This window comes from Panulirus ornatus, chromosome 39 (assembly GCF_036320965.1).
Source record: "Panulirus ornatus isolate Po-2019 chromosome 39, ASM3632096v1, whole genome shotgun sequence".
NCBI classification, from domain to species: domain Eukaryota; kingdom Metazoa; phylum Arthropoda; class Malacostraca; order Decapoda; family Palinuridae; genus Panulirus; species Panulirus ornatus.
In genome coordinates this window covers 10,922,631-10,947,819 of record NC_092262.1, presented here as the reverse complement: position 1 = coordinate 10,947,819, position 25,189 = coordinate 10,922,631, and the positions used below count along the sequence as shown (strand labels likewise).

At 36.6% G+C, this 25,189-nt stretch overlaps 2 protein-coding genes across 9 annotated transcripts in view; one reads left to right on the top strand and one right to left on the bottom strand.

Moving 5' to 3' along the window:
• Nucleotides 1-5,921, top strand: part of hop (tyrosine-protein kinase hopscotch) — a 179,597-nt gene extending 173,676 nt beyond the window's left edge. For all 3 annotated transcript variants that reach the window (XM_071685057.1, XM_071685056.1, XM_071685055.1), the window contains one exon: nucleotides 4,195-5,921. In XM_071685057.1, the coding sequence (XP_071541158.1) occupies nucleotides 4,195-4,353 (159 nt within the window). In that variant the 3' untranslated portion in view covers nucleotides 4,354-5,921. The remainder of the gene's footprint in view (nucleotides 1-4,194) is intronic.
• Nucleotides 5,922-7,521: 1,600 nt separating this feature from the next.
• The window catches only part of EMC8-9 (ER membrane protein complex subunit 8/9), a 94,667-nt gene continuing 76,999 nt past the window's right edge, over nucleotides 7,522-25,189 (bottom strand). For 3 of the 6 annotated variants that reach the window (XM_071685060.1, XM_071685063.1, XM_071685062.1), the window contains 6 exons: nucleotides 21,596-21,720; nucleotides 16,131-16,355; nucleotides 14,940-15,016; nucleotides 14,576-14,645; nucleotides 13,443-13,540; nucleotides 7,522-8,923 (listed from right to left, as the gene is read on the bottom strand). In XM_071685060.1, coding sequence (XP_071541161.1) covers nucleotides 8,755-8,923; nucleotides 13,443-13,540; nucleotides 14,576-14,645; nucleotides 14,940-15,016; nucleotides 16,131-16,355; nucleotides 21,596-21,601 — 645 coding nt within the window. In that variant the 5' untranslated portion in view covers nucleotides 21,602-21,720 and the 3' untranslated portion in view covers nucleotides 7,522-8,754. Of the gene's footprint in view, nucleotides 8,924-13,442; nucleotides 13,541-14,575; nucleotides 14,646-14,939; nucleotides 15,017-16,130; nucleotides 16,356-21,595; nucleotides 21,721-22,496; nucleotides 22,590-25,189 lie in introns of those variants that run through there. The other 3 variants (XM_071685065.1, XM_071685064.1, XM_071685066.1) reach the window with 2 other exon arrangements.

Here is a 25,189-nt window from a genome sequence, read left to right as displayed (position 1 = left end):
ATACAGGTGTATATAGGTATATATAGATATACAGGTGTATTTAGGTATATATACAGGTGTATATATATATATGTATATAGGTATATATACAGGTGTATATACCCGAGTATATATACAGTTGTATATAGGTATATATACAGGTGTATATACTTATATACACCTGTATATATACCCGAGTATATTACACACCTGTATATATACCTGTATATATACCCGAGTATATTACACACCTGTATATATACAGGTGTATATAGGTATATATACAGGTGTATATAGGTATATATACAGGTGTATATATACCTGTATATATACAGGTATATATACCTGTATATATACAGGTATATATACCTGAGCATATACAGGTATATATACCTGAGTATATATACCTGTATATATATACCCGTATACTTATATACCTGTATATATAAGTATATACACCTGTATATATACCTATATACAACTGTATATATACTCGGGTATATACAACTGTATATGTACCTATATACAACTGTATATATACCTGCATAGTTATACACCTGTATATATACCTATACACCTCTATATACCTATACCCACCTGTATATATACTCGGTTATATACAACTGTATATATACCTATATACAACTGTATATATACCTATATACAACTGTATATATACCTATATACCTGTATATATACCTATATACAGGTGTATATATACAGGTGTATATAGGTATATATACAGATATATAGGTATATATACAGTTGTATATAGGTATATATACAGTTGTATATACCCGAGTATATATAGTTGTATATAGGTATATATACAGGTATATACCTGTATATATACCCGAGTATATATACAGGTGTATATAAGTATATATACAGGTGTTTATGAGTATAGGTATATATACAGGTGTATATACCTGTATATATACAGGTATATAGGTATATATACAGGTATATAGTTATATGTAGGTATATATACAGTTGTATATAGGTACATATACAGTTGTATATACCCGAGTATATATAATTGTATACAGGTATATATACAGGTGTATATACCTGTATATATACCCGAGTATATACAGGTGTATATAGGTATATATACAGTTGTATATAACCGAGTATATATACATGTGGGTATAGGTATATATACATTTGTATATAGGTATATATACAGGTATATAGGTATATATACAGGTATATAGGTATATATACAGGTGTATATAGGTATATATACAGGTGTATATAGGTATATATACAGGTATATATGTATATATACAGTTGTATATAGGTATATATAGTTGTATATATACAGGTGTATATACCTGTATATATATAGGTATATATACAGTGTATATAGGTATATACAGGTGTATATAGGTATATATACAGGTGTGTATAACCGAATATATATACAGGTGTGAGGTATAGGTATATACAACTATATATATACATATACACCTGTATATATACCTGTACATATACCTATATACACCTGTATATATACAGGTGTATAGGTATATATACAGGTACACAGATATATACAGTTGTATATAGGTATATATACAGGTGTATATAACAGTATATATACAGGTATATATACCCGAGTATATATACAGGTATATATACCCGAGTATATATACAGGTATATATACCCGAGTATATATACAGGTATATATACCCGGGTATATATACAGGTATATATACCCGAGTATATATACAGGTATATATATATATACAACTGTATATATACCTATATACAACTGTATATATACCTGTATATACCTATATACACCTGTATATATACCTATATACACCTGTATATACTGTATACACCTGTATATATACCTATATACACCTGTATATAGGTATATATACAGGTGTATATAGGTATATATACAGGTGTATATAGGTATATATACAGGTGTATATACCCGAGGTTATATACACCTGTATATATACCTATATACAGGTGTGTGTATACTCGGGTATATATACAGGTGAATATAGGTATATATACAGGTGTATATAGGTATATATACAGATATAGGTGTATATACACCTGTATATAGGTATATATACAGGTGTATATAGGTATATATACAGTTGTATATAGGTATATATACAGTTGTATATACCCGAGTATATATAGTTGTATATAGGTATATATACAGGTATATACCTGTATATATACCCGAGTATATATACAGGTGTATATAAGTATATATACAGGTGTATATGAGTATAGGTATATATACAGGTGTATATACCTTTATATATACTCGAGTATATATACAGGTATATAGTTATATATAGGTATATATACAGTTGTATATAGGTACATATACAGTTGTATATACCCGCGTATATATAGTTGTATATATACAGGTGTATATACCTGTATATATACCCGAGTATATACAGGTGTATATAGGTATATATACAGGTGTATTTAGGTATATATACAGGTGTATATAGGTATATATAGTTGTATATAGGTATATATACAGGTGTATATAGGTATATATACAGGTATATATATATATGTGTATATAGGTATATATACAGTTGTATATAGGTATATATACAGTTGTATATAGGTATATATACAGGTGTATATAAACGAGTATATATACAGGTGTATATAGGTATATACACCTGTATATATACCTATATACAACTGTATATATACTCGGGTATATACACCTGTATATATACCTGTACGCACCTGTATATATACCTATAGACACCTGTATATATACAGTTGTATAGGTATATACACAGGTATATAGTTGTATATAGGTATATATACAGGTGTATATAGGTATATATACAGGTGTATATAGGTATATATACAGGTACATATACCCGAGTATATATACAGGTGTATATAAACCTGTATATATACCTATATACAACGGTATATATACTCGGGTACATACACCTGTATATATACTCGGTTATATACACCTGTATATATACCTACAGTTATACACCTGTATATATACCTATACACCTCTATATATACCTATACCCACCTGTATATATACTCGGTTATATACACCTGTATATATACTCGGGTATATACACCTATATACACCTGTATATATACCTATATACAGGTGTGTATATACTCGGGTATATATATACAGGTATATATACCTGTATATACTCAGGTATATATACCTGTATATATACAGGTATATATACCTGTATATATACAGGTATATATTTATATATATATTTAGGTATATACACCTGTATACCTATATATACAAATGTATATATAGGTGTATATATACAGGTATATATAAAAGTATACACCTGTATATATACAGGTATATATATATATACTCAGGTGTATACACACATATATATATATATATATATATATATATATATATATATGTATATATATATGTATATATTCCTGCGAGTCCATGGGGAAAATGAAACACGGAAGTTCCCAACTATACTTTCGTGTAATAGTCATATCAGATGAGAGACGAGAAATACAAGTCAGTTGATATACGTCGAAGAGATGATGCTAGGACGCCATTTGGTAAACATGCGATTGTTTACCAAATGGCGTCCTAGCTTCGTGTCTTTGATGTATATCAACTGACATATTTCTCTCGTGTCTTCCTTGATGATCTGATTATCACACAAAGGTACACTTGGGAACTTATCGCGTTCCATTTGCCCCATGGACTCATAATAGGAATATATATATATATATATATATTTTTTTTTTCATACTATTCGCCATTTCCCGCGATAGCGAGGTAGCGTTAAGAACAGAGGACTGGGCCTTTGAGGGAATACCCTCAACTGGCCCCCTTCTCTGTTCCTTCTTTTGGAAAAAAAAAAAAATAAATAAATAAATCCAGCCCCCCGCTCCCTTCCCTTTTAGTCGCCTTCTACGACACGCAGGGAATACGTGGGAAGTATTCTTTCTCCCCTATCCCCAGGGATATATATATATATATATATATATATATATATATATATATATATATATATATATACACATATATACACACACAAAAACTCTGGAGCACTAAGAATAAGTTTTTCCGTAGGGTTACTAACACCATGTTAGCATTACATTTTGGTATGTTTCTTTAAATTGAATATGCTAAAGGGAAAAAGTGTATTGTTTATCATTCTAATTGTGATTAATTTTTTTTTTTTTTTTTTTAGTTACTGAGAAATGGGAAGCGTTTGAATCTGAAACCTCCATGTCACCCAACCATATATTCCGAGCTGATCCGTCCTTGCTGGGATCATGAGCCAGCTGCACGTCCAAACTTCTCTGCACTCATTACTGTGGTCAGAGAATTGCAGGAGGAATACCTTTAAGCAAGAGGAAATACAAGTTTGTGATAAATCACCAAGAGGATCCTTTTCTTCACCAGTGTATGAGAAGGGATAGATAAAACTGTTGTGGCAAACTTAGCCAGTATTAATAGTTTAACATTCTTGCTCTGTTTTCAACATCGCTTAGGCTTTAGAAGCCCATGTCATAGAAACCTAAACATACCTTTTCACCAGCATAGTGGGGGAAGGGTACTCGGTGTCCTTTACCATAATAGGGATATTTACCGTTATTTTACTAATGTACAAGTTTTACAGCTTTTGATAAAACCTTACTTTGACAATCTCAAGTTTTACTACCATGGATAAATATTCAATTATTAGACTGTTCCTTTATTTCATTATAAAATATTTACTTGGACTCCCTAAAATTTTTCATCTCCAAATATTTACATTACAAATTTATTAAAATTAAAAGCATGTTTCCAATTATTCCTTTTTGCTTAAATTATACTGACATTGCCGATTCAGTAAACCCTCGGCAATTTGAAAACAGTCTTCCTCCACAACTCCTGTACTCAGTCTCCTAGATTTGGTTTACTGCAACTAAAAGAAAAGCAAGACCTTGGTGACACTCGTCTTTGTAGATCAACATCACTGCCCCCTAATAAGGCACCAAGATGGGACCACTATGGTTTCTCATCCTTACTAATGATGACACCCTTAAGGGCATGAACCACCACTGGAAGGGTGCAGACGACTCCACATTTGACATCACTCAAAAATTATCCAGATTTCAGTGCCCTTTAAGAGTGGACCAAGACAAACAACATTCTGTCCCTTGACATCATGCTAGGCCCTGACATCCTTGGTATCACAATAGACGACAACTGTGGAAGTCATATCACCAAAACTTACACACACCATCTGTAATTTTGCTACCACCTGAAACCACTACACATCCCAACCAAGTTCACAAATGTCTATAGCACATTCTTTTCATCAAAGCTCATCTATGGCTCCACTAACAGCTACAGAGTGACTGACCGAAAAGAAAGTGCAGAAAAGGGCATGTATCATTCTGGGTCCTTACACAACTTACTAGGAGGCCCTCATTTCACTAAACCTGAATACCATCTCTGACCAACACCAGCAGCTCATACAGCAATTCGGCAAGAAACTGACGACACCCTCAACCACTGACCAGAACTCGTTGTCAGGTATAAGAACAAACATATACCTATTGCGAACTTCATAAACAGCTAATGAACATGTACATAGCTATGCAAGTGAACAACTTAGCTTCCCGTTAATTAGGGTAAATGGTATATAAACTACCACTCATCACTTAATATTCAATCAAGCTCATAATGTATAAAACTTAACAGCATACACATCCCTATATATCTGCCGCCCTGGCTATTTAAATGTACCTCACCCATATGCTTAGCCAAATTGCAGAAATATCCAGCTCACTCTAATCTTAAGCTCTTGTACAACAGGCTAACTCGTAACTATCATGACCTCCCAGTTTTGTAATATCTGTAATACCTCAACTCTGTATTTTCAGTCAAATGGCTGCCAAAGTCCAATAAACATTTATTTATCTAAAACACTTCACTTCTAAATTATTTCCTCCATTTAAAGTCACACCTCAACTAACTTGTCCCTGTGATCAGACTAAGATATGGTGAATATTTACACAGTTAAGAAATGGGACAATGCAAGTGTACTAGTCTCTCCTCATAACAAACAATAATCATATACTTGTGTGCACCCTGCCCTGCAGTATCATAATAGAAGAAGTTACTGTCTTACGCTGAAATAAGGGAGTAGGGTTGGCCCCACCCACAGGGTTCAGCATGTTTAGAACTTTTAAGGATTTTAACAAAAAGGGCGAACCATCAGGATGGACAGAGGATGGATTAACATCTAATCAAGCAAACAGACGTTAACAGCAAAACATTCAACATACACTACCTATCTACACATCTAACACATGTTCCCACCAGGAACTCCAAGGGGGTGGCCACAGCAATACAGTCTCCATACCTAAGTGAACTCCAGTGCCACCTTTTAGCCTTTAGTGCCTCACAGGCACAGGGCAACTCTAGTGCAATATTTTCAGTTTCATACCTACTCATACCTAATACAACCCATACCTAATGTTTTTACCTAATACTCCTGCCTAAATGTTTGTACCTACTACTACTATCTTTTGCTCCAACCATTTTGCCAAACAGCAGGGATAACACAATGCTCACTGCATGAAATTGTAGTCATGAAAAACGAGCTGTGAGGATTAAGTTTTGTCATGTGTTACACTGCATAATACACCTGTTTATCTGGCAAGAATAAGGCCAAGTGCATCCTGGTTATACAGCAATTTTGCATGTGCAGAACACTGACTGGACAGCCCATCAACGATACAAATGAACCATACAAGGAGAATGCAACCATAACAAAATTAATAAAACTAATACACGTCTTTTCTGCCTATAACAAAAACATTACATTTGTTATTACATTAACATAATATAGACATTGTTGTGGTATACACTTAAATAATATATCCGCTAACTTGATCCTAGGTTGGGTGACGAGGTATATAATGGCTCTACAGATAAAAAATTGTACTCACCAAAGCAGGCACAGTGAATCTCCTCCATCAGTGGTGGAACAAGTGCTGTCCATTAGAGGCTGAAGCTCAAGGGTTCAGAGAATGACTGAGCAGGATGCTTACCCGAAGAGATGAAAGTAAAAGAACGACATGATTTCTTATTGTAACATAAGTACAGAGGATGCAGTTTTCCTTCTTTCCTGGCAACATACTTATCTACTGTCAAACCGTTTTCTTACTACTGTTGTCTCTAATGCATTGAAAGGAATTCTAAGAGGCATTCCGACTGCCGACTATGTTAGTGCAGAACTCTAATGAAGACAAGAGGCCTGGTACGGTTGACTTGTTCAGCATCGTAAACTCAATGCTGTCTTTGGACAAAGACCCTATTGTGTATATTTCCACTGAACCTTGGTCCTGATACTATACACAGGAAGGCCAGAGGAAAGTGGAAGGATAGAAGAGGGTGCTTGTAAGTGAGAGATACATTTCTTGGAACCCGGAAATATGAGGTCATTGTACATAACCTCATGAAATACTCAAGCTGTACAGTTGTATAAAGGTCTTCAAGAATACATATTGAAATAATAGTATCCAGTATTAAACAATTTTATATCCACATCAATAATTACAACAAAAAATCCTTTAATAACTAGCGATGCTAGATGATTATTTCCCTATCAGCAAAAACCCATGCATCCATTACATACATTTACATCTGGATGACTTGGAGGTGCATCCAGTGGACCACTATCACTCATCTTCCATCAACTTAGCTTCGTGTTTGATGCTTCAGATCATTAGTTTGTGGGTTTTTTCCACCACATTGAAAGTGAAAAAATATGAATATTTTCAAAATACCACAATTTTTTAAATTCAAATTTCAAAATAATGTGCATGCACAATTATAAAAGAAAAACAAAAACAAAAAAAAAAAGCACTTACTAAAACTCGATTTCCATTACTTATCCAAATTGAACTTGAACCGCAGTTAGGACACGCAACTAGGCCATCAGAAACTGAAGATGCGATAGTCAGAGACGGCAAGTTTAGGGAAGATTTATCATGCACCACCCTGCTTGGAATAGACCAAATAACACAAAAAGAAAATCTTTACAGAGCTAGACACTTCTTTCGTACATTGTCAACAATTTTATAGTGGACACACTCGACCATTCTACTTATAAGAGACACCTATAATTAATTCAACTTGCCATTCTGACAACCATCCAACTGCCAAACTTTTAATTAACCTGCCATTTTGCTCACCTTCCAACTGCCAAATGTGGCATTCTAATATTACTGATCAACCTAATTATCAGAGTGAACTTGTGATCTGCAAATACAATTACTACAGACAGAATAAAAAAATTGCTTAAAACTGCTTCGCTTAACTGCATTAGATATTACTTTCATGCACTCACATGACATTACCAGTATGATTCCTTTGAAGCTCCATACTAAATACAGTCACTGAACAATGCTGGCAAAAGCATTAAGATAAGTCACTCGTGGTAATGCTGGTAGACTCAAGCCTTGCATTTCATACATGGACCACTCAAAATACCAATTTGGTCAATAACCTTAACAGTATCCCACAAATGAAAGAAATGCACTCATAACTTCCTCTTGCATAAAGCACATTACATTACAGTATCTTCACCTTTTATTTACATCTGCTAGTGGTTACTTTCAAAGTGCTAGTTGGAATAAACTTTGCTGTTACCAAAATGGTAGTGGGTGTTGGTTCAAATATTACACATGAAGACAGAAATAAAGTAAAGACTGAACCATCAAACACTTATCATCCATAAAGACCTAAACTGCTAGTCTTGGGCTGCTGCAGCAAGAGTTGTCAAGAGCTTGTTGATGTGAGGGTTGGACCAGTCGCAGGTCAAGTCATCCAGATGATTATCAAAATCGTTTACGTCGTGCTGAACTTTACGCTGCAGCAGCTGTGATATTACCTCCAATGTCCCTGCTTCTATGTGTACACTGGAAAATTGGAGAAAAGATACGCATGTTTATGGGTAATACATCCTACAATTCTTATGCTGCTGTGGAAATTCACTGTCGTTCTCCATATAATATTCCCTGTACTACAAAACCCTGCACAGTTGATAATATACCAGACAGTGCTTAAGAATGCCACCACTGAAATGTAAAGAGAAGATTGATGATAAAACTAGAACTTGAAAAAGTACAAAGAGCTGCTTGGAAGTCACACAGGCCCACCCACAGTTTAGAAATGATGCTTCAGAGACAGGCTTGGTTCCCATTAGATCTATTGCTATGAAAAACAAACTATGGTTTGCTTTCTTCTATGGAAGGTTTTACTACCAAGACTATTCAAATCCAACATCACAAGCAGTCATCAATGTGTTTTCAAACTAGACACTTCCAAACACTTCTACTTCCCGTTTCTTTATACTTCTGAGGTTTGTGTTACACACTCCAAGTGTTTTTGGACAAATCTATTAATGAGAACTGCAACAGGAAAACCCAACTATGGTAGTTTTCCACCAAGATGGAGCACAACCTCATGAAGTCTATGGGAAGGACTGGCCTGTTATGAACTTCGTAAATTCCAAAAAGGAAGTTACACTGAATCCTAATAAGGGTCATCACAATCTCCTGTCTATGTAAGCAATGTGTGCTCAAAATTGAAGTATACAACAAAATGGTTTCCATTCCACAGCATTTTTCATTGTTACCTACCCAAACATCACCTTGCAGTTTGCTTAAGCAATAAGCAAGCAAAAGAATCGATTCATTACAATCATTTTATGCTTTTATTCTGCCTATATGGCTTGCTTGGAAGTATCGATTATTGTAAAAATTTGCTTCTATTTGAATACAGACAAATTTATGATTAAATAATGGTAAAACAACATTAATGATGTATATTTTTTATTATTATACTTTGTCGCTGCCTCCCGCGTTAGTGAAATAGCGCAAGGAAACAGATGAAAGAATGGCCCAACCCACCCACATACACATATATATACATACACGTCCACACATGCACATAATACATATCTATACATCTCAATGTATAGATATATATATACAAACAGACATATACATATATACACATGTACATAATTCACAGTCTGCCCTTAATCATTCCCATCGCCACCCTGCGACATGAAATGAAAACCCCCTCCACCGCATGTGCGCAAGGTAGCGCTAGGAAAAGAAAACAAAGGCCACATTCATTCACACAGTCTCCAGCTGTCATGTATAATGCACCGAAACCACAGCTCCCTTTCCACATCCAGATCCCTCAGAACTTTTCATGGTTTACCCTAGACACTTCACATGCCCTGGTTCAATCCATCGACAGCACCTCGACCCCAGCATACCACATTCCAGTTCATTCTATTCTTTGCACGCCTTTCACCCTCCTGCATGTTCAGGGCCCCAATCGCTCAAAATCTTTTTCACTCCATCTTTCCACCTCAAATTTGGTCTCCCACTTCTCGTTCCCTCCACCTCTGACACATATATCCTCTTAGTCAATCTTTCCTCACTCATTCTCTCCATGTGACCAAACCATTTCAAAACACCCTCTTTGCCCTCTCAACCACACTTTTTACTACCACACACCTCTCTTACCCCATCATTACTTACTCTATCAAACCACCTCACACCACATATTGTCCTCAAACATCTCATTTCCAGCACATCCACCCTCCTCTGCACAACTGTATCCATAGCCCAAGCCTCACAACCATATAACATTGTTGGAACCACTATTCCTTCAAACATACCCATTTTTGCTTTCCGAGCTAATGTTCTCGACTTCCACACATTCTTCAACACTTACAGAACTTTTGCCCCCTCCCCTACCCTATGATTCACTTACGCTTCCATGGTTCCATCCGCTGCCAAAACCACTTCCAGATATCTTAAACACTTAACTTCCTCCAGTTTTTCTCCATTCAAACTTACCTCCCAATTGACTTGACCCTCAACCCTACTGTACCTAATAACCTTGCTCTTATTCACATTTACTCTCAGCATTCTTCTTTCACACACTTTACCAAATTCAGTCACCAGCTTCTGCAGTTTCTCACACAAATCACCCACCAGTGCTGTATCATCAGTGAACAGCAACCGACTCACTTCCCAAGCTCTCTCATCCACAACAGACTGCATACTTGCCCCTTTCCAAAACTCTTGCATTCACCTCCCTAACAACCCCATCCATAAACAAATTAAACAACCAGGGAGACATCACACACCCCTGCCGCAAACCTACATTCACCGAGAACCAATCACTTTCCTCTCTTCCTACATGTACACATGCCTTACATCCTAAATAAAAACTTTTCACTGCTTTTAACAACTTACCTCCCACACCATATATTCTTAATACCTCACCTCTGTCAACTATCATATGCCTTCTCTGGATCCATAAATGCTACATACAAATCCATTTGCTTTTCTAAGTATTTCACACATTCTTCAAAGCAAACACCTGATCCACACATCCTCTACCAATTCTGAAACCACACTGCTCTTCCCCAATCTGATGCTCTGTACATGCCTTCACCCTCTCAATCAATGCCCTCCCATATACTTTCCCAGGAATACTCAAGCTTATACCTCTAAATTTGAGCACTCATTTTTATCCCCTTTGCCTTTGTACAATGGCACTATGCAAGCATTCCGCCAATCCTCACCATGAGTCATACATACATTAAATAACCTTACCAACCACTCAACAATACAGTCACCCCCTTTTTTAATAAATTCCACTGCAATACCATCCAAACCCGCTGCCTTGCCGGCTTTCATCTCCCGCAAGCTTTTACTGCATCTTCTCTGTTTACCAAATCATTTTCCCTAACCCTCTCACTTTGCACACCACCTCGACCAAAACACCCTATATCTGCTACTATCATCAAACACATTCAACAGACCTTCAAAATACTCACTCCATCTCCTCCTAACATCACCACTACTTGTTATCACCTCCCCATTAGCCCCTTTCACAGAAGTTCCCATTTCTTCCCTTGTCTTGTGCACTTTATTTACCTCCTTCCAAAACATCTTTCTATTCTCCCTACCATGTAATGATACTCTCTCACCCCAACTCTCATTTGCCCTCTTTTTCACCTCTTACACTTTTCTATTGACCTCCTGCCTCTTTCTTTTATACATACATCTCCCACTCATTTGAATTATTTCCCTGCAAAAATCATCCAAATGCCTCTCTCTTCTCTTTCACTGATAATCTTACTTCTTCATCCCACCACTCACTACCCTTTCTAATCTGCCCACCTCCCATGCTTCTCATGCCACAAGCATCCCTTGCGCAAGCCATCACTGCTTCCCTAAATACATCCCACTCCTCCCCCACTCCCCTTACATCCTTTGTTCTCACTTTTTTCCATTCTGTACTCAGTCTCTCCAGGTACTTCCTCACACAAGTCTCCTTCCCAAGCTCACTTACTCTCACCACTCTTTTCACCCCAACATTCTCTTCTGAAAACCTCTACAAATCTTCACCTTCACAAGATAATGATCAGACATCCCTCCAGTTGCACTTCTCAGAACATTAACATCCAAAAGTCTCTCTTTCGCACACCTATCAATTAACATGTAATCCAATAATGCTCTCTGGCCATCTCTCCTACTTACATACATATACTTATGTATATCTCTTTTTAAACCAGGCATTCCCAATCACCAGTCCTTTTTCAGCACGTACATCTACAAGCTGTTCATTTCCATTTACAACACTAAACACCCCATGTACACCAATTATTCCCTTAACTGTCACATTACCCACCTTCGCATTCAAATCGCCCATCACTATAACCCGGTCTCGTGCATCAAAACTACTAACACACTCACTCAGCTGCTCCCAAAACACTTGCCTCTCATGATCTTTCTTCTCATGCCCAGGTGCATATGCACCAATAATCACCCATCTCTCTCCAACTTTCAGTTTTACCCATATCAATCTAGAGTTTACTTTCTTACACTATCACATACTCCCACCACTCCTGTTTCAGGAGTAGCGCTACTCCTTCCCTTGCTCGTCTTCTCACTAACCTCTGACTTTACTCCCAAGACATTCCCAAAACACTCTTCCCCTTTACCCTTGAGCTTCGTTTCACTCAGATCCACAACATCCAGGTTCCTTTCCTCAAACATACTACCTCTCCTTTTTTCTCATCTTAGTTACATCCACACACATTTAGACATCCCAATCTGAGCCTTCGAGGAGGATGAGCACTCCCCGCGTGACTCCTCCTGTTTCCCCCTTTTAGGAAGTTAAAATACAAGGAAGGGAGGGTTTCCAGCCCCTGTTCCCGTCCCCTTCAGTTGCCTTTTACGAAAGGTGGGAATGCGTGAGAAGTATTCTTTCTCCTCATCCCCTTATCAGAAGTGAGAATTAGTTACCAAAGTTCCATTGGTGCGGGCAGTAAGAAATGTATTGCACATTCATAAAGAAAAAAATTCTAGGTTAATAATGAAAAAGATGAGCAATAATACTCACCTGGCCTTCTCTTTGCTTTTCCACTTTCCTTCTGAAGTTAACTGCGAAACAATAACAGGAGCCGACTGAAGATTCAAACACAATCTTTTGTTGTCAACCTGAAAATGTATAAAATTAATAAACAATATTTAAGGAGTATAGTTCATAATTTAACTTCCCTCCTACAGTAAAGCAAGGATGACTCATGTTCAATGTACACAGGGTCCTTAAAAGGGAAACAAAGGCTGCTCTATTCCTTCATATATGGGCCACTTTTCTTCCTGCTCCATGTGCCTCACTCTCCAGATTAAAAAAAATTTTCACTGCATATATTAACTTCCCATTTACCACATATATGCACAACAGAGCATTTCTGTCAATTATCATGTGCTTTATCTATACATACTCACAAATGTGACAGGTTATTCTCTTCAACTATTTCTTAAACACTCCACAAAGCAAATACCTGGTCCGCACACTCACTAACTTTCCTGCAACTACAGTGTTTCCCCTTGTAAGATGCTTTGTGTGACACCAACCTCTACATATTACACATCTCCATACACATTACTAAGTATACTCGATGAACTTATACATCTATAATCTGAACATACATTCTTATCCCTCTTGCCTTTATTACATGAACATTACACATGAACTTTTCCATCCTCAACATTTGTTGAGTGGCATCATTAAGCAATCATCGACAACTTCATTCCCTTTTCTCAGAAATCCAACTGCGATACCATCCACTCCCAATGCCTCACCACGTCATGAATATAACTAGTTTCCCAAAACTATTCATGGTAACTGGGCAGCAAATCTCTCTTAGAAAGCAAGGGGTTTCTGCCCTTTACCTACCTGTGGGGTTTGGAGCCCCAATTTGGTAAAATTAATTCCCACAAAGGGTGTATGCCTATGTACAACTGGTTCAGCCCATTTAGAGGGGCAAGAAGTTCATCAAAAGAACAAACAGATAAGGAGACAAATCAATGCTATTACACTTCGTAAAAACCAAAAATGTGTAATAACTTTGTGCACGAAATTTCAGAGCACAATTAACCTAATGAATCTTTGTTAACACTCACTGAAATTATTGTTCCTACACCTTACACTGTGACCTTTTTTCTAGTACCAATAACATATTTTCATACCATAATCAAACACGCATCACTATTGTTCTCTGCAATCTTCTCGGCTATTTTCAAGGCAACAAAGTCTGGTCTGAAAGTACAAGATAAATGTTTTTACTATTTTTTTTTTATAAATAATTCAAAAGCATAAAACAAATTTCATGTACAGTATTTAAGTAAAGCTGGAAGATTTTCAAATAGTCTTGTGAAAAAATTCATAAGCATAAAACAAATTTCATGTGCAGATTTTCAAATAAAGTCTTGTGAAATGCTGCTAGCAAAAAGTCATGAAATTACGATGGAACAATAATTCTCTTTTTACGTTAGCTGAAATGGCATGGGCAAATATGTCAATCATTTATACAGGCAAATATTTCCTACTTACACATTATCTCTGATATGCTCATTTGCCTGGTAGTATCCGGCTATCACCAATCCCTCAGATTTATATCGCTGTTCAATCTGAAAGAACATCCAAGGTTAAACCAGAACTGAAGGCACAGTATTCTCTAAGCATTCAACATCAAAGGCCAAGTATTCTCTAAACATTTAATATCAGAAAAAGTACACCACCAGGATAATGGAATGGGGGGGGGGGCACCTTTCCTCCTAAAGTCAACTTGCATTACATTACATATTTCAGTTAATCAGTTATCAGCCCATTACCCTACTTTCTTTGAAAAAAAGGTTAGCTTACACAGAATCTCCTCCACAAGAATTTTCCTCTCGAGAAATCCCAGACTAATGTAAAAATAATCCAGTGAAACAATACCGATGCCAAAAAACATCAATAAAACTGATACCACAGCATATCAATATTAATAACTAATAAACTGAAGAACAGGTATTGGTGGAGGTTATAAACATATGCAATACACTCACTGATAACCACATGCTAAGTTATCAATACTTTGTGCTGTATACAGAAATACTGAACATATACTTGATCACAATACTACTCAACCTCATTGTTATGATGAATTTTAGTTATGGTGGATTGCCTTCAATTAATGAGAAAGGCTGCACATATCTTGAACCTTGAAACACCATAATCCCTTCTATGGGACTCCTACAGTGTTCAGGAATTCAGCTACATCGCCTAATCAGAAACAAGCTATAAAATGTGGCGATGCATCATATGTTATCTATACACTAATTCCCATGTCAACGTTGTAGGCAATTCAGCATAATTCCAACAATGCAGTCAATGCATTTAGATATCGGCACATACAAACTTGCTTTAGACACGCAAATCAGTTAACAGGGTAATCAAAGAAGACGAAGAAAGAGGAAGTAAAGGCAGTGAAAGGAGTCAGTTTTTGTTGATATTCTGTAACTTTTAAAAACATTCAGTGGAGTCATCTACTGTCTGCAGGTTCCCACAAAACTCTCTTACCTATGATTCATTCCAGAGGATACATCATTATCATAAAGGTAAAATATACAAAATTCAGAACATGACATTACCCATTCTGGGCAACTACAGAGAAATTGTAACAAATGACACAAGTATTCCTGTATTTTCTCTCTGAATTGGCTCTAAAAGATAAGGGTATTACTTAAGGTACTGAGTTACCTGAGTAAGTGCCACCTCAAGCATTGGAGCTAAGCTGAGTTGTAAGTGGAAGAGTGGCACAGCATCAATCAATGTGATGGTATTGGAGGGGTTGTCTCCCCCCCTTGCCTGAGCCAGCACGACACCACTTACGGCTAACTGGGGATAACGGGCTGCATGCAACAGCATCTTTGCCAGTGTGGGACATGCCAGACTGATATCTCCGGACATCTTGTACCCTTTTACCTGCAATGATACAACTGCTTAGCTTTGAAATAAGGAAAATGGTAGTTATTTATTCATAATGACCTCAGCACTTTTTTTTTTTTAGATTCATCCATAACCACCCCAGAAAACCTTTCTAAGAAACAGTCCTGCTGTTAACAGTTCTTTCTAGCTCTGCAGCTCCAAAACTGTTTCCAGTATCAGGGATATGAAATTTCCATAAAAGTCCATTACACCTCATTTTGTTTGGTTAAGGACCCAATGTACCAAGTTTGAGATGTAATGGAATATTTTTTGGCTCCTGACCTTGGTCCAAAATGCTGGACGTGCGACACCTTGTCGAGCACCACCTTCGTGCATTTTTCACATCACTTTTTTGCAACATTCTATCATTACATATATACATAGTTTTACATAAATTCAAAATAATTCAAAGGTGTAACATCTTTTCTGCCTTTACACCTAAAAAGATAATTTAAACTTTAAAGAAGAAACAAGAAATAGTTTGGTCAATGCCAGCTAATATGAGATATGTGCCTGCTTGGTGCCTATGCTATCAAACAACTATCATATCTTTATAGCACTAAGGCCTAACATCTTGTATCAAACCATGACATGACAGTGCTATCAGTGTTGCGAATACTAAAAAAACAAAACACCTCAGCACTGCTGAAAAGCTGGATAAGACAGTATCAACACACAAGGCCAGTAGCTTGCATCTCAAACAGGCCATATTTCCAATAAAGTGATTTAGGTGACCCTGGAGCTACTTCATATTGAAAGCCTTTGCTGCTCCCTGAACACTTCCAACCTTAAAGGGATAAAGATTTCCTTTACAACTGATAATGTTTCATTTATATTTGTTCCTTGGAAAAATTCAGGATGTAACAAAATTTGGCTTTCTAGCAGAGCAACCTCCGCTCTATTTAGTCCGTTGGAATGGGGTTAAGTGTATTCCTAAATGCGAGAAAAAATTCTGCAGCTAACTACCTTTTACGCTACAGCAGCTTTGTGAAAACTGTTTACCAAGCTGTTGGTTACTGTCCTATGAATGATCTGCAATTAGCAGGTGCACTTGCAAGTGCACTGAAAGCATACATCAAAGGGTACTTTCATAGGTTTACAGCATAGAACCAACATTATCTATCATGAGCAGCCATCATGACCACCACCTAGGGACACTCCATTATCAGAATGCAGACAGGAAACTTCAGTTATTAATTGCCTTCAATTATTAAGCAAAGTGCATGCAAATTTGGATTCATACAGAAGCTGACCTCAGCAGGGACAAATTAGAGCATTAACATGCTTAGAAAGACACACAACTAACAAGCAAGAGAGCAAAACCAAGAGGCAAGTTTGACATGTTCTTACTAAACTGGCCGTTGCTTCGTAAACAGCCTCAGAAGGATGTATGGTAGATTACTCATTACAGAGGGATGAAGGAAGGAACTGAATTAAGGGAAGGAGGTGGGTGGGGGATGAATAAGCTGCAGAAGAAAGGGAGGCAACTGGTAACAAAGGGGAGAGAGATAAGCTGGAAGTTAGGCTGAAGAAAAAGGTACTTATGAATATCTATGATGTAATTTTCCCTGAGACAGGGCTTGAGCATAGCACCCACTGTGTGTCTTACTTGATCTACAATGCTTTGTCTGCCACCACACTATCAATAATGGTCAGCTCTTGGGTGATCTGGTACTACTCATCAGCCAATCACCCAGCTTTCTCCAAGAGTTTTCAGTACTCACTCTGGACAAATATAATCTCACCAAGAACATTTCTCCATCTTCTTCCTGCCCACTCACCTATTCTTGTTCTGTGTCTTTGTTTCTTCTCACAAGCAAGGCTTCTGTCATTCACAGAGAAAAATCTCTATCATGCCACTTACAGCTTGATTCAATGCTACTATCTTATGAACGCACTCTTTACATTCAAGTTCCTAGTACACGATCACTAATCTCTAAATATGCTTAAACTTTTGCCTCTTTCCCTGTTGGGCCTTTGTATGGTGTCAATGGTATAGTGTGAACTGTTGCAAAACCTCTTTATTCAAATTTTTCTTGAAGTCCATCAAGATCTCTCCTGCCCAGTCATATAAACTAAGATATTTCACACTGTTTTCCAATTCTATCACCAAAATCATTTCTGTGTTAACTGCATAAACATGTGACTATTTGCTTTCACTTCTATGTATGACATCCTTATTACAAACTACTGAAAACAATACCGTTGCTCTAGCATCTCTGATAGAGCATCCTCTTCTTAAGGTACAGATTTGCTTGCTATTACTTTGAAATTTCAGAGCTTCCCAATCTACCTTCAATATTTTGTTTCAATATTCCCTCCCATGAAATTTTGTAGGGTACTATTCCACATGCTATGGCACTCAAGAAAGAGCATCCTTTCTTCTTCCTTGCCCTGGAGTTTCATAAATGCCTAGTCAGTGTAAAAGAGGGTATGTCTATGCACTTTTACCTAGCACAAATCCATGTTAGACACGATATATATAAATATTTTTGATCAAATGTTCCCAAGTGTCTCTTCACAGCTCCTTCAAAACCCTCAATTACACTGGTTAATAACACTTTGGTACCAACTTGGATCCTCCTTTGTGCAATGATGCTACACCTGTCATTTTGTGAATATCTGCTAAACTATTTTGGTCTCATTGGGTAAATATCAATTTTGGTGTTACTTTTTTCAAAGAATATGGATCAAATTTCAGCACATCTTTGAGACAAGTTCAAGTTTGCCCATCACTTTAATTATGACTCTCTTAAATAAATGTAATGGCACTCGTCATAAAGTTCTTAGCAAGGTTTTCATTTTTCTTATAAAACTAGATGCAGCAATCTCTTAGACCACTGACCTTCACCGTGTCTTTCTAAAAGATCCTTAAAACACATACAAGTCAGGCACTATTAGTGAGAAATTCATATAAATACTCTGAAATAAATCTCAATAAATTCAAAGTTGCTCTTAACTATAAAAAACAATTACTGGTATTCTAGTTCTCCATACCATAACCACCCCATCTTGATCCATCCATTAAATCACTGAATAACCATGGTGACCTTACACATCTTTGATGCACTATCACATTAACTTGGATCACTAAACCAGTTACTTTCACACACACTTCTTCCATTAAAAACAAATGGCATTCAAAAGTCTTCGATGCATACCACATTAAATAAAAACCTATCACAGTACTTTCCTAACCAATTTATTATTTGCCTCTTCAGAATGAAAAGTAAATGTTTAATCGAAACACCCACTACCCTAACTACTCTCTCTGTTCTTCAACATCGGAACGACTAATCTATTTAATGTGATCAGTCACTACCCTACTATACAACTTGCCAACCACGATGATTTATTCCTATACTCTCATTAATTCCATATTTATTCCCCCTTCCTTTTGACAATGGATCACAGTTAATGCAGCCATCCAACTGTCAGGCACCCAAATAACGTTTTCAAAGAAGCTGTCTGGCTTTGAATAATTTCCACTATAATACACTATCATTTTCTTCTGATTTACAAGCGATTTACAATTTAGCCATCAAGTCAAACTTAAGCATTACAAGAACACTTACTACAATGTGCATCATTCCTGATTTTCTTTTCAATTTCCAAATTTCAGGAAAAGATTTAGTATGGGTGAAGTACCAGCCCCTCTGATTCCCTCATGCTCAGTTTCATGATGCAACAGGAAATTTCTGTTGCTTACACTCAAAGAACTTTTCTTTCCATGAGAATGGGGTTCTCTTACTTCTTTTTAAGTGTTTTGGGTTTATGCCTTCTGACTGTAGTGTTTGCTTCCCTCTCACTCCATTAATCTATCAACTTTGGTGAATGGCCCTCCAAGTTCCACACTGTTGGAAAGCTTCCTAGCCTGGTTTCGTACATCCTGGATAAACTATGTTAAATGTATTCTTTCCAATATATCTACTCATGTCCTGAGCTTATTTACAAATTCTCTCGTTCTTTGATCTACAGAACTGCATTTGGCATATCAATAGTCTAGTTTCTTAGAAGTTCTCCATCTATTACCTTATCTTCTCCTGATTCCTTACACATTTTACTTGCTCTGTTTATCACTCGCCCTCCTATATATATCATACATGCCAAGTCTTTCTTATTGCAATGATTCTGCAGTCACCTTCCTTCACAGTGTTCTTCAGCTTTCAGAGTTCTAAGTCCTTTGACATTTTTCATTTTCCCTTACTTTATCCTAGAGTAGTTTAGCGTTCCCTTTTGATCAACCATAATCTCTGAAAGCATTTTCATAACAGGGATCCCAGAAGTTGCATACCTCTCACAAACTTCAGTGTGTAAATCAAAATCTAGACTTGTCTTACCATCTTAAATTTCACCTCTATGAATACATTTCCTCTTTGATTAAAGTGTAGTTACCAAAATTTTGATGGAGACAACACTACCGATTATTAATACAATCCTAATTTGTCCATGGACAGTTCTGTCTTGTAACTCAAAAGTTTCAAAACTTACACTAGTGGCTGGATCAGTTGTGCCTTTAACGTAGGAAGGCATGCACGTATGTTTCAATGAATGTTACTTCAAGTTACTTACAATATAATCAGACTGAAAAGCAGAATCACTTAATTGAGAAAACCAATTAATACTATATGTATATGGGCCAATATTCTGATGTATTTCGCTTTTCGTCATGAAACTGAAGCACATGTAATGACCTGAATAAGTCTTTTCCAGAAAAATATTCTGAAATTACTATCACATGCATATGAACATAAAATTGCAACAAATTTTATGTGAACTTTGTTAAGTTGTGATATCAGGTACATGACAAATATGGATGTAAAGTCATATGACTAGTGTAGGAACAAATCAGGCAAGTTCTCTTCTGCTATGGTATGGGAGCACTAAAATTGAAATGGTCAAAAGAAGGGACTACATACATGCCTACTTCCACATTACTGTTAGTGCTAGTGATTAATTGCCTTACCATGATGAAGTATATAATGTAGCACCATGGTAAATACATTCATGTGATACATAAAAAAAAATTTCAAGACCAGAAACTATATGGCTGGCCAATTCCTGATGGCGATGGGTTTCAGCATTTTACATCAAAGCTGTAACTGGAAAAGATTCCATGGAGCTACAATGTATTTACCTGATGTGTTTAGTTACAAACCAAATCACACCATACAAAATGTCAAAGATCTATGAAGCAGTTGGGTGTACAATCGATAACTGGATGACACCCAACACACCTTCATTTTCTGTGTATCGAAGTCAAACACAATCACCAGATAGAGGAAAACACTCTGAAGGCGTCAAGAAATTAGAGAGACCAACAGTGTACCAGAACAGGTGAACGTCAGGCTTAGAGGATCATCTGTGAAAAGTAAATGACACTTGGTACAAGATTTTAATCAGATACATATTTTTGCATAAAATACCTCAGATTACCGTGCATATCTTCTATTATGTGCAAACACAAAAGATCACTATAAAAAAACATTTGTAAAACTGTGCAGTTCACAATCAATGTAACCTAAGCTAAGCAATGACCACATAAAAACCATCATGAAATACTGGAGGGGGTTATGCATTTAAATTCTTAAGAAATGTAACTTGGCACAATGACAATAGTAAAGGAGCTTAATTACCAAAATCAAGATTAAACATAAACAACAAAGTCTAGCTTATGCATACCTTGAATTCACAGTTTCCACAAAATCAGCTTTGAACACTGGGTAATTTTCTTTTGCTGTGGTAGTACAAAGTTAAGAGGAAGGAATAAAAATTGAGGAGTGACATTTTTTCATACTTATTCACCATTTCCCACATCATTGAGGCAAAGCCAGGGACAAAAAAATGACCCCCTTCACTCACATCCATTAACTGTCATATATAATGGAATGAAATCAGAGCCCTCTATCCATAACCAGGATTCACGGACCTTTCTGTGGTGTTCCCAAACTGTTTCATATACTCTGGTTCAGCCTATTGACAGCATGTTGTCCCCTGTGCCCCACATTGCTCAATCCTTTGCATGCCTCATGCATGTTTGAACCCTCAGCACTAAAAGCCTCTTTCACTCCATACGTTCACCACCTCCTTTGTCTCCCTCACTTTCTTATTCCCTCGATTCTTGATATGTATACCTACTCAGTCATCTTCACCCTACGTCCAATTTATTTTAGCATCTTGTTAATTGGTTGGTAAGGATCTTCAGTGAATGTATGGGTCATGGTGAGGTGCCTGAGGATTGGTAGAACACATGTATAAAGCCATTGTAAAAAGGCAAGTGGGATAAAGGTGTCTTCAAACTACAGAGGTATGTTGAGTATACCGGATAATTTGTATGGAAGATACTGACCAAGAGGGTGAAGGCATGTAGATATCATCAGATTGGAGAGGAGCAGTGTGGTTTCAAAAGTGGCAGAGGATGTGCGGATCATGTGTTTACTTTAGAGAATTTATGAAAAATATTCAGAGAAACATTTTTGTGTGGCACTTATTTCATACGATAACAAAGGCACTTGTTCTAGTTCATAGATTATGATGAAAATGGTACCACTGGATTTCTTACACTTTCTACAGTTGATACAGATTGTGGGAGGTTCTGTGGAGCATCTCCGACTCCAACGATTTTAAGGTCTCAAAGTGGGCAAGGCTTTGAAAAAAAGGAAGATTGTGCAGTAAACATATGCTATATCAACAATGGAGAATACAAGGAATCCATTAGTAGCACTTCTGTTTAAGTCAATGAAATACAAGATGAAACTCGTTAATGTTAGTACCACACCAATATATTTCTACCATACATCTTAGTTGCTAGGAGAGGTCAGCAAGATTTCCATAGGTTCTGTCGATTTCCACAGTCATTTCACGTACAGTTATGCTAATGGACCTCACATTATCTTTGTAGCCCTACCAACTATTCACGTGTTATCATAAGAGAAAAAAAAAAAAAAATTTAAATCATGCAGTACTAACCTAACCTTTTGTACCAAATTCACTGAAACAGTGGGGCAAAATGCCTCTTTACTACCATCTAATGATCCCTTCCACATGGTGAAGATTTTACACAAATCCAAACATTACACAAAAACTGGTGTAAACAAGTCTAACAATCAAAATTCTCAAATCAAAAACAGTAAATGTTGGTTGCAAGGGGAAATACAGTGTGGTTTTCATAGGACTGCCGATATATATGCATTTCATGTATTTTCAACTTAATTACACATTTTTTCCTGGTCTTCATAGACTACCAGACTATCCTTATTTTCTACTGCATAATGGAAAAATATAATTTTCAAAGATGCACATGTTCTAGCTATGGGATCTTCATTCAGCCCCTTTTGCATGTGTTATTTTGAGAGTAAATAAGGAATTAAAGTGGGTCTTTAATTAGCAATAACACCACTCTTGATAATGCAATAGCATGGAGGGTTATGAACAACAGGAAATGCAAAGTATTACAGAATAATTACAAATACAATAACTTCCACTTCAGAACGCAAAAGATGACATGAGCAAACTAATGTTACTAAAATCCCATCGTTTCAGAGAACATGCACCTTTGTTTTCATATCCAGTGGATGGCAATTGGAATTGTAAGGTTTGTGAGAAAAACAAAGGGATAGACAAAGTTACTGGTGTTTTCCAAAAGATTAGGGGTTGACATCTCTAGTTACATATTTTCTGAACATTTTGGATAGCTTCCGACACCATTAGTTTGAAGTATTTAGTTCTCCGACATAGTTGGAAAAAAAATAATTCAATTTGAAAGGACTGTAATGTCCTATAGGATTTGGAGTTTGTTTGTGTGTAAACAACTGCCAGTTGTGATAAATTATTCTTAAAGTCATGAAATGTCAGACTGATCATGTGACTTTCCATATTACAAGATGAAGCAAGTGTGGGAAGTCTTTCATCACACTGACATGCTAATTTCACTCCTCCTTTGCCATCAATTAACCGATAAGAAAAAGTTTCCTTTCTGTTGCAAATAACTTGATAAATTCTGGGATTCATTTTGGTCTTTCAATCAATGTTACATTTTGCCAGCCATAGGAAGGAAACCAACCAAATATGTACATCCCACGACACTCTGCTCCAATTTCATATCTTCAGTAACCTTACAAAACTTGTTATATGCAATTGATATATCTTTAGAAGCCCCGGCTAGGGACACTCGTACCCTAGGTAGGGTTAGGCAAGGTTCACCGAATTAGGCCATACCATTGCGAAGTAAAAAATTGCGAGGAGGAAACTGAAAAATTACCACAAAGTGCAATACAGGAGCAAATTAATTCCGAGGCTCCATTGGCGTCCCTGCCATTTTTGTCCTAGTAGGTGGATTTAGGCCAAAATGATCGTGTTCTAGTAGGTGGATTTTAACAAAAGTACTATCAAGTGATTTCTTCACTGATGCAGTTTAAAGAATTCTTTTATCCCACAATTTCCCTTGAGTGGGGCCATTTTGAAGGAATGAGAGGTGATATTGGAAAAACAAACCACACTGTGTCATCAAATATAATTTCCAGTGGTACCACTGTCCTGGCCTATCAAGCAAAAACAAATGCATCTAATATGATAAAACAAATATGTATCTAATATGATAAAACAGACCAAATATGCATCGGTAATATGATCAAACCAACAAACATGCATCTGTAATATGACAAATATATACATCTGTGATAAGATAAACAAACATCTGGCTCCCCTAGTTTTATAGTATACCCCATAGCAAGTGGAAATCAATAATACCCCACAGTGACTGTGGTGGAGGTGGTGCCCTTAAACTATATGACAAGAGGATACGTTCTACCTTTAACATATGACACCAAACA